This window comes from Vipera berus, assembly GCF_964194415.1.
Source record: "Vipera berus genome assembly, chromosome: 3".
In the NCBI taxonomy this organism is placed as follows: domain Eukaryota; kingdom Metazoa; phylum Chordata; class Lepidosauria; order Squamata; family Viperidae; genus Vipera; species Vipera berus.
In genome coordinates this window covers 165,073,357-165,088,582 of record NC_138204.1, presented here as the reverse complement: position 1 = coordinate 165,088,582, position 15,226 = coordinate 165,073,357, and the positions used below count along the sequence as shown (strand labels likewise).

The following is a 15,226-nucleotide window of genomic DNA, read 5'->3' as shown; positions in this document are numbered from 1 at the left end:
TAGAAGCTCCATTTCATTGTAAGCTAACAATATCAGTGTTTATCTTGCTGATATGCTGAGTCAGAATATGCAGTCATAATCATGTTACACTCGTACATTCCCTCCAACAACAAATATAAAATGTGTATTATGCAAATTTGGAATTAAAAAAAGATTTCTTGACTGCATCATGAAAAAATTGCATATAGTACAACCACTGATTTATATGTTAGATATCTTGGCTTCTTATCAGACATTTGATACAAGAGAAATGTATTTTCAAAACTGGATAACTTTGGGCCTTTGGCTAAATTATTCCAGGGTAATAATTTACCCTGGTTCTGAATATGGTTGCATTCCTCTGCTCAGAAGTACTCTGCAACTTGGAGATGCTCCTTGGCTGACAGTTCCTGCTCAAGTACATTCCTACATATTTTTTAGTTATATAAATTCCTATACATAGATTCCCTCATCAGCATTTATACAGAGAAATGGATGCAAATTAGCTTAGTTATCATGTATTCATGTGGTAGTTTGGTGAAAAATCATCTTAATTATTCTATATCAATTCATAGAAAGACAACTTCCCCCCATAAATATCTATGAAGACATAACCTGGTAAAAAGAAATAGAAGAAGCAGAAGTGCAAATAATAGCAAACTTCACTGCTCAAAAGTTGGTTGCCTTTACGGATTAACTACGGATTAACTAAAGATTAGCAATTGCTTGAGAGTGTTTAATCAAAGAAATTTGGACTCTTAAATATATATCTAAATAAGGGTTTACCCTCTTTCCTTGTTCAATTACCTTTTCCCCTTGTCTCTCATCTCCAGTTGGTTTTGTTCGTCCCCTTTCTCTTTTCTTTCCTTCTTCCTTGTTCTCTTCAGCTTTTATTTTGTCTTTTTGGTTGTTTCTTGCTGTTATTCAAAGAATAGGGAAAACATATGAGTACATATGTGTTTCCTATTCTTTGAAAAACAGCAAGAAACAACCAAAAAGACAAAATAAAGCACATATGTGTTTTTATGTACATATGAGTACATATATGTTTTTCTATGTGACAGTGATTGTGTATGAGAGAAAGAATGGTTGGGATATATAGATATGGGATTTATTTTATAAAAGAATTATTTTACAAGCTATTCTCATTAGTAGTTATTTATTGCATTTAGTAGTTCTTTGTAATATTACTTGTATTTTTATATATGTATATCATCCTTGACCTGGCCCTGACTTTTTTGGAGTGACTGCTGATTATGATTTATTAGAGAAGGAAAATTTCCAGAATTGGTTTGAGCTACAGCAGGCAACTTTAGGCTGACAAAATGAGAAAACTGGAAATTGCATAGACTTTTTTCTGGATTTTCCTATTTATATTTTTCTGGCGAGAGTATTTTAAATGCATGGTAATATTTTTCTGGTGTGTATTTTTGATGACATCCTTGGATTGGTGATGCAAGATTGCAGTGTAAAATATTTAGAACAATCTTATATGAACGATCAATTTTACTAGAACCAAGCCTTACATCAAGTCCAACCTTACGTCCCAATGTATTTTAAAATTAATGTATTTAAAAAATTTCAAGAGAATATAAAGCAAGTGTTTCATTTTTTTATACTCAATTTTGCCTCAATTTTAGCCACCACTTAAATACTGTAATTTTTCACCTCCCATCAAATGTATCTTTTACCTATTCAGAATACATCTTTTGCATATATAGATTTACATCAAAGTGATATTTCTTTCACAGATCACACCACCACCATCACTATCTGATCCACTTAAGGAACTCTTTAGACAGCAAGAACTTGTAAGGATGAAACTTCGTTTACAACACAGTATTGAACGGGTAAGAATGTAATAAAATCTACTGACTGATCACCACTTTTAAGAGGTTTCCATTTTTTTCAAGGAAATTTTAAAATACAATGCATTGTATATTTTTAACAGGATTTCTTTATAAGTATAGGGAAAAGTTGGTTTTTCAGGGAAATAAGATGTATCTTTGAGTTTAAAAAAATGACTATGATTTTGCTAAATTATATGTCTTTTAATTTAATTAGGAAAAGCTTATTGTTTCCAATGAGCAAGAAGTACTACGAGTCCATTATCGAGCAGCAAGAACGTTAGCAAATCAGACTTTGCCTTTCAGTGCATGTACAGTTCTGCTGGATGCTGAAGTATATAACGTGCCTCTTGATACACAGGTAACAAAAGTTGTTTGAAGAAATATAGTAAAAGTAAAATTATTGACTCATTGGAAATATAAGTTTATATCCATGCAATTAATTGAAACTAGTAGAAATGTTGTGTGCTTTTGTATTCTTCCATGAGGTTTCTTTCTCTTGGGATCATTGCTGATACTAGTACTGTCTTTAGATGGGTAGGCAATGCCTATGAAACAAAGGATTTGTGATTTGGGGGTCCTGCTAGAGCAACAGGTGGAGGCCATAGTTAAAAAGGTAGTTTTGCCAGCATATGCCAGTTGCAATCACTGCTGTAGAAGATCACAGTTATAGTATGTATATATGTATGTATACATACATATAACATTTCTATAGCTGTCCTTCTCAAGGCTACTCTGAGTGGCTCACAACCCCAAAATAAAGTAATATCTATCTACAATAAAATAACATTAAAACAAAAAAAGACTGGCACTGTAGCTAATTTTTCTCATTTAGCCCACAACAGTTCATCCCATCAATCTTGCTGTATCCTTTTTGAATGGTTAAAAGGATGGGGGCCTGCTGAACCTTGGAAAAGGGTGTGTTCCATAGGCATTAGGCTGCCCCAGAAAAGGCACACTTCCTAGGTCCATAAAATGGCAACATTTAAAGGGAAAGGACTAGGAGCATGCCCACCTTATTTGATCTGGTAGGACAGGTAGATGGTCTTAGCAAGAAGCAGTCCCACAAATAGCTCAATCTTGTGCCACTTGGACTTTAAAGGTAATAACCAGCATTTTGAATTGTACTTAGAAGTAAACTGGAAGCCAGTATGTAACTTGCACAACAGGATTGTAATACGGATGAACCTAGTAGCATACAGTGTTGTGGAAGCCACCACATTCTGCACTAGTAACTTCCAGACATTCTTCAAGGGCAGCCCTATGTAAACCACAATGCAGTAATCCAAGCAGAAGTGAACCAAGACATGAATAACCAAGAACAAAGCTTCCCAGATGTTGTGGGAGGTAAAGCAAGTGCAGTGAGTCTAGGAGGACCTCCAAATTGCATATCAGCTCAGCCCAGGGAAGCGCTTCCCCACCCAGAGTCAAAGATAATATAACACCTGAATCTGAGAGATCCAAAACTTAAAGCCACTCCATCTTGCCAGGATTGGATCAAGGCTAGTTTCTTCCCATGCAGACCCTTACACCTCCAAGCACTCAGCCAGTACCATACCAGCATCATCTGCCCTTCTAGGTATGGAGATGTATAGCTATACTGAGGATACTGCATCCCATGTTCAGTGGTTAGGGTTAAAATTTGAGCCCTGGGGTGCCCCACATTGCAGAGACCTGTGCTCAACCTCTCCACTCCCCACCAATACTAAGTGGAACCAGCTCTGGAGGAAGGAAGGAGAATCATTGCAAAACTGCCACACACTCCCAACTTCAAAAACTGTTGCAGTCATCACCACTCAATTGGACTACTGTAGCTCACTTTACATGAGCCGCCCTTTAATAATTATTTTGAAACTGGCTTGGAATATGTAGCTTGCATACTTGCATTTCTGACACTAGAAGCATATAGCAGACCTACACTGGTTACTGATAGATTTCTGAATAGAATTGAAAATGCTGTTGTTGACCTATAAAGCCCTTCATGTTTGGCACTTGGGCATCTAGAGAACTACCTATTCCCAACATTAGCCTGACATATCAGATTATTTTGGGAATAGCTACTAATAGCTACTAATGTTCCACACTTCCAGTAGGTGAAGAAAACTGAAACTAGATCGTGCTGCTTCTCTCTGGCAATGTCATTACTATGGGATAGCCTTTGATTGGAGATCAAATTCACTTGCTTCCCTATTAGCTTTAAGGGTGTTATTGGAAGCTGAATTACTCTGAACAGCTTTTTCACAAAAGAACAGCTTTTTTGTTACCATTGTTATATTTTCATTGTTGCCTTGTTATTTTAACTGAAGTTTGATTTTTGTTTTGTAAGCAAGTGAGAATTGGTCAGTTTTGAAACCTTTAAGTCATTTACAAACATACCTCTGGGAGAGTATTCAAGAGACGTTTGGAGAAGAGGTCCAGGAGTAAGCCTTTTTAGTGGTCTCCCCATTTTTGTAAATAGTTTTGCCCCATAAGGCCAGGTTGGACCCCTCTTGCAACTTTTTCAAAGACAATACAGATCTAGTCCTATTCCTCTGAATTTCTGGAGTGTAGATTACTATATTAGGGGGCTGCTATTGTGTTGATCCTCAGTTTTGGGAAGGGACTGTGTTCATGATCTTAATGGACAATGTTTTTATAGTTAATTGTGTTATCTATTCTGTAAAATTAATAAAATACAATGATACAAAACAATATAGTTCTTTGAAATCATGCATGTTTTAAAACACAGTTCCTGGTACCGTACTTCAGTTTTATTCAAGAAAAGACAAGATACTTTTAATCTATACATAGTTAAGGAATTTGTTAGTATGAAATATAATCAGCAATGGCTTCAACACTATAACTTAAGGGGTATGTTAAAATTTATGAAAAATAGATATTAATAGCTATTAGTTTTAAAAAGATAAAAGGAATATGTCTTTGAATAGTGGGGTTTTTTAATGAGAAGTGGGAGAGGTATTGCTTTTATGTCACCTTAAATTTCATTGAAACTTTGTGGGCTGGGTAGACCTTTTTTTTGATCAACCACACCTCATTAAGTTCTTGTGTGTATGCTCTAAAGATTTTCTCCATTTTATATTTATCTTACAAGTGATGACCAGAGATATTTAGAATAATGTTTAAATTTTACCATGATCGCTGTTGATTTTCTAAGCAAATGGTTATAAAGATTGTTATAAAATGGTGAGCATAGGAGCATTGCAATTATGTTAAAATGTGTTATAAATTTTCCAAATACATAAAATTCTATTTATATTAATTCAATCATCCCACAAAGAAGGCATTGTGATACTAATGTAAAATTTCTTTACATTTGTATATGACGTGAAGCCAAGTGGGTGTAGGCAGTAGAAAATAGAGATGTTTTATGAACTATCAGAAGAGCATTAATAGAGCTTACAATGCAGCTGTATTGCTGAATTAAAGCTATATTATCAAAGGCATAGACTATGAAGAAAACATACACTGTAGGGGGCTAAAAAAAAAGATACAGATAGTCCTTGATTAACAACTGCCCTATTTAGGAACTATTCACACTCATGACAGTGCTAAAAAAATAACTTTCTGATGATCCTCAAACACAACAGTTGCAGCATTCCTGCAATCACATAGTTGCCATTTAGGTGCTTCATAACAGGTGCAGATTTACAACCATGGCAGCATCACATTTGCAAGCTTCACAGCTGGCTTCCAACAAACAAAGCCAATGGAGAAGCCAGCAGTAAAATTGCAAGTTACAACCACATGTTATCTCACTTCATGTTCTTAGGTGATTTGCATAACAAGTGCAGCAGAACTGATATCATAAGTCCAGTGTGGTCAAATGAAGTTTTGCTTAATGACTGCAACACTTAGTGACAGAGTTGACAGTCCCAACTGTGGGAGTTAGGTGAGGAGGACCTATAGTGGAAAAGAGATTTTGCAGTTAAGATTTCTCTCGATTGTCTAGCAAATCCCATTTTTTAATTTTATTTCTTCCATTAAATGGAAATAGGTCTTTCCCTAAGAATATCATCTTTAGAGACAAACTGTAGTTTTCATTAAACACATAGTTCCATCAAAGACATTGTATAGCATGGGAATGAATGTATATTGGCCTATAATTAACAGGTATAATTTTTAATATGTTTAATTTACAGACTGATGACAGTAAAGCATCAGTTAGAGACAGATTTAATGCAAGGCAATTTATGTCATGGTTACAGGATGTGGATGACAAATTTGACAAATTAAAGGTACGTATCTTCATTGAACTCCTCCAAAAATATTTTTCTATTAAACATTTCTAGTATCTCATTAGATATGCTGCCCACTATATCTGACTCTTTTGTGTTATTACAAATTGAAGTGGAAATAACATTTTATCTTGCTCTTCTGCTAAAAAAAACCTCCCAAAATGTCTTTAGATCTATTCTAAAAGGACTGTGCTGTTAGATTTCAAATGAAAAAGTAATAGTACCATAGCTGATGTAATAGCATTGGTATCCACATTTCTGTTCTACATTCTAATCAAAACTGTTTTATATGATACTGAGTCAGAAGGAGCCGTTACTACAGTTTCCAACTATTCGGAGTTTAGCACAGTACTGGAAGAATCGTTTGGTCAGAAATTTTTCCCATTGAATAGATGAGTAAGCCAATGGTGGCCATTATACACTTTAGAGCAGCAGTGTCAAACTGCCAGCCCGTGGGCCGGATGCGTCATCCAGAAGCCACGCCCACCCCATTACCGGCAACCGTCCTGATACATTGCGTGACGTCACGTGACGTTGCGAGTTCGACATGTCTGCTTTAGAGTATAGCAGAATTCTAATTCAGATATTCTTAATACACTTTTCCAAGTACACAGCCAAGACAAATGCAAATACATTCAACCATTTTTGTTTCAGTGGAAGTTAAAGAGCATATTTCCTCCTAATTTAAACAAGACCCTATTGAATGAAACAATATACAGTAAAATTTTAGGCTATGTATAAGACAAGCTCGTGTGCCAAAAGCACATAGGTGCAGCAGGAAATTAGGGGAAATGTTACTAGCTATAATAGCTAAAATGAATCTCCAAATTGAGCAATTCTTAAGAAGTGAATCTACATCAATGCTATAATTATATTTGCAATTTAAAGATGCACAGAACATTTCATAATCAAAATGTTTTATCTGTGGACTGTCTTGTTTAGACTTTGGAATGTAATTCTGACCCAGTATCCCAGAAGCTATCCAGTTTACAATGTCAAATTTTGAGGTGGGAACAGTAAATTCTATGTCAGATCAGGATATTCTGAAAATGAAATGCTTCAACCACAGATATTTTGCATATTTCCAGTACAGTTCAGAGAAGACAAAGCAAAGATGAAGTCTATGGGGCACACATAAAAACTTTTATTCCTGTTCTTTGGAATTATACCACTAGAATCTTAATTATGTTAAAGAGTAACTTGCATATATACATTTTGAAAAAATGGTACCAAATATATTTCTACAGTTTTTAAAAGAAAACAGTTAATACAAGACTCATCAACTTTATAGAACAGAAAATATGAAGAAATACCCAGTACAAAATAAAACCCACTGAAATTAATACAGGTGGTCCTTGCTTACCAACCACTTGCTCAACCGTTTAAAGTTACTACTGTGCTGAAAAAATAACTTTACAACCATTTATGATTTTCACAGTATCCCTTAGTCACATTGATCATCATTACAGTCAATTCTCATTCTCCTGTATCTAATTTGTTGTTTTCTTCTTTCCTTCTTGCAGAGCAGAGGGATTGGAGAAGAAAGAATTAGAACAGAGTAAGCATGCACACAATGTACAGAGTAAGCATGCAATCAGTGTACTGGTACTGACAGCCATGAGTGCTGGTATTTTTCCCATTATGTGCCTGCTTACTCTCTTCTAATCCCTTCATCTCCAGTTGCTCTGCTCTACATGGGGAGTAATGGAATTAACTTCCCCTGTAGATCTTGCCCTGCCCATCAGAAAAAGATGGCCGGCATGACCTAAATTGGTTGGTCAATCCGCTTGTGGGGACCTTCTTTCTGCAAGTAATGCTGAGATAGACTCCAGCTGGGTGCAATTCATAACATCAAAGGGGGGCATGAAAATGCCCTTTGTGTCCCTTCAGATCCTAGCCAGGAAGAGATATGCAAAAGCTAATGGTTGCATTTTCAAGGCAGATGCAGATCTCCCCTGTGGCCAAGAAGGAATAAAGATCCTCATCAGGAGCAGCATACAAGGGAAGCTGCCTCTTTATCTCCTCCACTTGGGTGTTGTTTGTAACCCATTGTTCACCACTCATCTTTCCTCAGTTTCCAGTGCCATATTGGACTAGGGTTAACTCTCTTTGCCATATGCATAACAGTCCTCATTTCTTTCACTGATATCTTCCCATTCAAATGCACTGCCCAGATTTGCAAAGTAAGAAAGAGGGAATACCCACTTATCTCTTTCCTGCCCCGTCAATATCCAAGTCACTCTAGTGCAGACATGTCAAACTCGCAACGTCACGTAACGGTTTTGCCATTGCCGGCAATGGGGTGGGCGTGGCTTCCGGATGTTGCGTCCGGCCCGTGGGCCAGCAGTTTGACACCCCTGCTCTAGTGCTTCCATGCCCTTTCTTCTCTTGTATGTCAGTTGCAGCCCCTCTTCTCCCCTTGGCCCACAAGCAAAGAAGGACCCTGACAAGTGATTTCTCTCTTCTGCTTCCCTTCGCAGAATAGAAAGACGAGGTTAAGGGGTTAGAAGAGAGTAAGGAGGGACATAATGGGAAATATACATAACCATTTGCCAAGCATGCTCACAGCTGTCAACACCAGTGCATTGCTTTTGAGGTGTATTCTCTGTAGTGTGCCTTATTCTCTTCTAATTCCTTCTCTCCAGTGATACAAACATTTGTTAACTACCCAGTGCTGGGATGAGCATTACAAGGGCAGGGTAATGGTTAGCAGACAAATAAAAGCCAAAAAGTGTGAAATTATTACTTATCAGATTCAACCCAGAAACCACAGTCTTGGTCAGGTGATTTTCCACTTAGCAAACCACTTTACATAGCAACCAAGTTGCTAGCCTCAACTGTAATAGCTAAATTAGGACTACCTGTAAGTGCATGTAGAATTGAAGCCTAAGAGTGCTATTCTTTTACAGGATAGATTGTACTTCTATTTTTTAATTATTTAAACACAAGAGACTATTATTAAAATTAATATTCAATACAGTACTTGCATTATAATTAACATTATGGATTTAATTTTTAAAAGAAATCTTAGATAAACCTCGGAATATGAGAATCAGGCCAAACCATTTCACAAGTCTAATTGACCTGTGGATTGCCAGACTAATAGTTTCTGGATTAATAGAAGTACAGTGTGCTTTTTATATAGAAGCTTGCTTCAGATAACTAAAGATTCTTCTATTTATTTTGAAATAGACATGTCTCCTGATGAGGCAGCAACATGAAGCAGCAGCTTTAAATGCTGTTCAGAGACTGGAATGGCAGCTTAAACTACAAGAACTTGATCCTGCAACTTACAAATCAGTCAGCATTTATGAAATCCAGGAATTCTATGTTCCTCTTGTGGATGTTAATGACGACTTTGAATTGACACCTATATGACAGCTAGCATTTCTTGCTGTTACAGCTCAAGACTGTGGGATGCTTAAATTATAGCACTAAAATGGAATACTGCCTTTATCAATATTCCATGTATTCCTTCTGATATGTGCTCCAAATCTCATTCAGAATTGCACATGTAAATACCATTTGTTAATAAATGGTATTATTTTAGCCTTTGGGTTCAAAAAGCATCTACTCAATAAATCTTACCTATGACAGTCTTTCACTCAAGATTTAACAGCGCTGGCAGCTGTTATAAGTCCACCAAAAAGTCTTGCTATTTAAAGTTAACTTCAATGCTTTTTATTATTAAACTTACAAAAACAACAAAAACCTGTGGAAGAACTTTTAAGTTTGTGGAAATGTGCAGAATGAGTCTATTCATCTTACATAATTTATAGGTTAACTGTACAGTTTTCTTTTTGAAAAAGATGTTATATTGTTTTCATTTTTAAAAATAACTTATTTTATACATATTGTGCAAATGTAAATATTCTTATATTTAATGTTCAGCCCTGTACAAAAATAGATATTTTAATTGTAAAACTGTTTTGTCTAATGTTTATTGGACCAAAATTGTTGTTGTTTCTTATGTGTAATGTACAAACGATTTTTTTTTAAAAGCATGGTGTTTGATTTAGCTGCTTGTTCATCACCATTACTGCTAAGATTTGGTACTGAGTGGTATTGCATGCTAGCTCAGTTGAATTTTTCCCTACTACAGGGTACCTAACTGATTGAAATATTTGTTACCAATCCAATATACGGCTTTGTACAGCATTCATTCATTCAGAGAAATTTGCATGAATCCCTTTTCATTGTAGTATGTTGCAGTGCTTATTGGATTATGTCTTAACTCTACAGAGCCATTTGTCGTTTGCTCTGCTGCTATAATGCCATATTTGTGACTTAACTTGAAAAGAGTATTTTGTTTAAAATCTTTACAAGATTAGAAAACCAGCTCTTACATCCTGGTCTCTAAAGGAGTTTTTCAGTGTCCAATTTATTTCCTTTTACATGCCTCTCAATGAGAAATCTTAAATTGTATATTGTCTATTTTAATATTCCCTGATAGAAACATATGTAAATAACTGTAAATAACTATGTTTAATAAATTCTATTGGTCATGCTAACAGATGTTTGAATCCTTGTGATTGTGAAATTTTCATTTTTGAAGTTTTATACAATTTGACAAATAAATCCTTGAAAGTTCCATGATAAGATTGTACTTGTATATTCCTATTATTTGTGAACATATAATTAATATATTGCTATTATGTTAGCAAAATGCTTGCCACTGTGATGGGGAGTATATACCGGTAGAAGGGTTTTAGAACTTTGGAGTCAGGAGAGTCAGCCTTGCCCAAGCTGTGCTTTGGAGCTTTCAAAGAGGTACTGAGTTTGCACACTTTCTTTCTTAATGACTGTCACGGGAAATGGATTTTAAATTGCTTTAGGAATATAGCATTAAGATCCTTTAGAAAGACAAGTGTTATTGCACTGGGTGATTTTTTTTCAATTTTCAGTGAAAGAAGTTTCATCTAAGCTTAAGAACTTAACCAAAAATCTTTGTTGTTTGAAATAAGCAGCAAAAGGATGATTTTGAAAAGTTTTTCAATACATTTTATCTTTAACAAAACATACCCCCTCCCAATAAAGGATGATTTTATATAGCTTTTAAATTACTAGGATGCCAACTTGATAGGAAATAACATGGAATATAATAATTATAATACTTCCTTAAAATCTTATTAAAAATATATGAAGATTTTTAATTTAAAATTTAAAATCTTTGCCCCAGAAAATGTGGATTAGTGACAAACGTAATAAGAGATTTTGAAGACTGGTCACTAGAAGCAATTAGAAATAACTGAAGATTATAATTAAAAGAGAAGAACTACTAATACTGAATGAATATTTTAACTCTGAAAAAATTGAAGGATATTTACAGAACTTGCTTACAGAGTAAAGGAGTTGGAAGGGTCGTTGTAGATCTAATCCAAGCCCCTGGAGACCTTATACCATTTTAGACAAATTGCTGTCCATTCCCTTCTTTAAAACCTCCAGTGTTGGAGAACACATACCTTCTGGAGGCAAGTCATTGCACTGATTAATTGTTCTGTAAGGCAATTTCTCCTTAGTTCTAGACTTGATCTCTGATACGTTTCCATCCATTATTACTTGTCTTGCTCTCAGGTGCTTGGAGAACAGGCTGTCCCCCTCTTCTTTATAACAGCCCCTCAAAAGTTGGAAGACTGCTATCATGTCACCCTTAGTCCTTCTCTCCATTAGACTAGACTAGTGGTAGGCAACCTTGGCTCTTTTATGACTCGTGGACATCAACTCCCAGAATTCCTGAGCCAGCCATGCTGGTCCACGAGTCATAAGAAAAAAGTCCACGAGTCATAAAAAAGCCAAGGTTGCCTACCCCCGGACTAGACATACCCAGTTCCTGCAACTGTCCATCATATGTAGCTTCCAGCCCTTCAAACATCTACAGTATGTTGCTCTGCAGTCTATTTGGCAACAATGTACTGAGAAAGACTGTCTCTTACTATAAAAATGGGTTCAAAAGAAGAGAGAAGATACAATTGAGATTCAGGCTTTTTTCCATATGGATTTAAAATTACAATATAATACAATAATGATATTGACAAAGATATTAAGCAGGATTTACATCTGAAACTGGTTAACATTTTAATTGTTAAAGGGACACAAATTCCTATAAATCAGAAGACTGACTTAGATGAGTGGATTTCAACTCAGAAGAATGATTAGATATCTTTCTTATTTTGGACTCACAAGAGAGATGTATTATACCTTTGAAGGAATTTCTGAAAAAAGATGAATTAAAAGAAATCAGCTCCTGGAATGATAATTAAAATGAATGAATGTCAAACTTTTAGAAGGATTTATAAAGTTGGCTTATTCAACCAAGGTTAAAATATTTTTTCTTTCTTTCCTAGCATATTTTAATGGTTGTTTTTTTTAACTAGGACTGAATGAGGCTTTAAATTTTTGTTTATATACAAAATATGGTAAGAATATATTTTTTCTTGTATTTTTAGAGAAAGTGATAAGGTGTGGTATCAAAAGTGAAGGAAAGTGTTAAACTTCCAAAAGAGTTTCTAAGAAGAGATAAGGAGATGATAGGAAATTAATTTGTGGGACCTTATTTGATGGAATTAAATTGTTTCTGATAGCTGTTAATGGAAACTTCTGATTAACTTTGAATGATAAAGCTCTGAATCACCTATAGCAGTAATAACTTGAAGTAATCATTTTCTGTATGGCTGTATCAGTGTCTCACATCATTGTGTAGAATTTTGGCCCACTCTTCTTTACAATATTGCTTTAGTTCATTGGGATTTGTGGGCATTTGTTTATGGAGGTTCCACCACAGCATTTCAATCAGGTTGCAGTCTGGACTTGGGGCCATTGCAACACCTTGATTCTTTCTTTTTTTCAGATTCTGTTGTACATTTGTTGGTATGCTTGGGATCATTGTCCTGTTGCATGACTGTCAGCCAAGTTTTAGTGCTCGGACAGATGGCCCCACATTTGACTCTAGAACACTTTGATATACAGAGGAGTTAATGGTCGACTCAAAGACTACAAGGTGTCCAGGTCCTGTGGCTGCAAAACAAGCCCCAATCATCACCCCTTCACCACCATGCTTCACGGTTGGTATGAGATGTTTGTGCTGATATGCTGTGGTTGGTTTTTGCCAAACATGGCAGTGTGCATTATGGCCAAACATCTTTGCTTTGGCCTCATCTGTCTAAAGGACATAATTCCAAAAGTCTTGCGATTTGTTCAGATGCAGCTTAAGCCTTGCTTACATGTTCTTTTTAAGAGAGAAGAGGCTTTCTCCTGGCACCCTTGCAAACAAACCATACTTGTTCTGACTTTTTCAATTTGTACTGTCATGAACTTTAAAATTTAACATGCTGAGGCCTGTAGTGCCTGAGATGTAACACTTGGATTTTTTGCAGTTTCTCTGAGCATTACATGGTCTGACCTTGGGGTGAATTTGCTGGGATGCCCACTCTTAGACAGATTGGCAACAGTCTTGAATGTTTTCTGCTTGTGAATAATCTTCCTCACTGTAGAATGAAGGACTTTAAATTGTTTGGAAATGGGCTTATTCCCAGATTGATGGGCAGCAGCATTTGCTTCTCTAAGATCATTGCTGATGTCTTTCCTCTTTGGCCTTGTGTTAATACACACCTCAATGCTGGAGACCAGCAAACTCCTAAAACTAGAGGTAGTCACAGTTGCTGATGATCAATTGATCAGGGCACTTGAAATCATCTACTATATATATCCTCTTCATATATATATGACACCAGTAAGAGTACATGTAGTTTTTCCACATGTGGCTGCTCCATTTTGGCTTTCTTTTTGTAAAATAAATGATGACATGTTAGTCATCACTTATAAAGCCCTTCATGACATATGGGCTGGTTTTTTTAAGGGACCACCTGTCTCCAGTTGCTCTTGTCCATCTCATTCTCTTTGCCTGTTCTTGTGGAATGTAAGAGTTTTGCTCCTTCCTCCTATTTTCCCCACAACAGCAACCCTGTGAGGTGTGTTGGGCTGAGAGAGAATGACTGGCCCAAGGTCACCCAGCTGGTTTCCATACCCAAAATGGGACTAGAACTCAGACTTCTGGTTTCTAGCCCACCGCCAGACTGGCTCTGAGTTCCTTGCTGTGGCTCTAACCAGTCAGCTGCCTAGGGCACCTGCTGCACTCAGCTTAAAGGTGCTACCAGGTAGGCCCTGGAACTGAAGACCATTTTTTTCCTCCCAAGGAGGTATGCGGGAGAGAAAGAGGAAAGCAAGTATTGCATTTACAGCTATGGTTTCAATAATACTGAAGCCCTTCATGAAGCTTGGCACTAACTGCAGCAAACAATTATTTTTCCTACTCATTCAATTGCTGGATATGCACACGATAAATCACAATCCAAACAAGATTGAGGAAGTCCAAATTGGCTCCTTTCATGTAACATATTAAGGCACAAACTATGGTTTACACAACAGTTGGATTCACACAGCAGGCAAAATCAAACAAATCACATTATGACTGAGATATGTGCATGGATTATGATCTCCTAATTATAAGCTGTTTCTTTTTCTTACGTGCTCATTGTACAAATGCCTTATACAAAAGCAGGCATATACATAGAATGAAGGCTATTGCTAAGCACATTGGTTTGTGCTTAAATTGTAAGCCGCCCTGAGTCTTCGGAGAAGGGCGGGATATAAATGGGATTTTAAAAAAAGGCATTTAGAAGGGGAGCGGGTGACACTTCTAGTCAATCCACAAAGAATTACATAATGTGGTGGGCCGGGAGGGGAGACCACTATTTTGCATCTAGCAATTGTGGCACAGAGCTTTTAAACTCTTATGCCAATATCGCTTAAGATAACCTTTATTGTCACTTTTTTCTGTGAACACACTGGCACAGGTTAAAAAATGAAGTTCCTCGTTTTACGCTGTTGCCCTACCCATATGGCAACATGCGGGAAAGAAAGAAAGGCAACAAACTGCTTGCTTAGCTCTGCAAAAAAAAACAACCCCAAAAACCTATGTGTGTGAGAGAGAGGTAGAACTTATTCTGCTCCCGTTTTGCAGATTTTTCAAAAAACGAATACGTGGACAGCACAATCCAGCAACAGGTCGGGCGGAGGCGCAAGTCGTCAGGGTCACAGGAGGAAAAGCCCTTCGCGTCCTCTGGAGAGAGAGAAGCGAACCCCTTTTTTTCTCCTTCCGCAGGAACT

The 15,226-nt window shown here is 36.5% G+C and overlaps 1 protein-coding gene across 5 annotated transcripts in view; it reads left to right on the top strand.

Moving 5' to 3' along the window:
* The window catches only part of ANKRD12 (ankyrin repeat domain 12), a 73,920-nt gene extending 63,268 nt beyond the window's left edge, over window positions 1-10,652 (top strand). For 4 of the 5 annotated variants that reach the window (XM_081324435.1, XM_081324434.1, XM_081324433.1 and 1 more), the window contains 4 exons: window positions 1,731-1,829; window positions 2,044-2,187; window positions 5,966-6,061; window positions 9,254-10,652. In XM_081324435.1, coding sequence (XP_081180561.1) covers window positions 1,731-1,829; window positions 2,044-2,187; window positions 5,966-6,061; window positions 9,254-9,439 — 525 coding nt within the window. In that variant the 3' untranslated portion in view covers window positions 9,440-10,652. Of the gene's footprint in view, window positions 1-554; window positions 621-1,730; window positions 1,830-2,043; window positions 2,188-5,965; window positions 6,062-9,253 lie in introns of those variants that run through there. The other variant, XM_081324437.1, reaches the window with a different exon arrangement.
* Window positions 10,653-15,226: the final 4,574 nt, after the last annotated feature.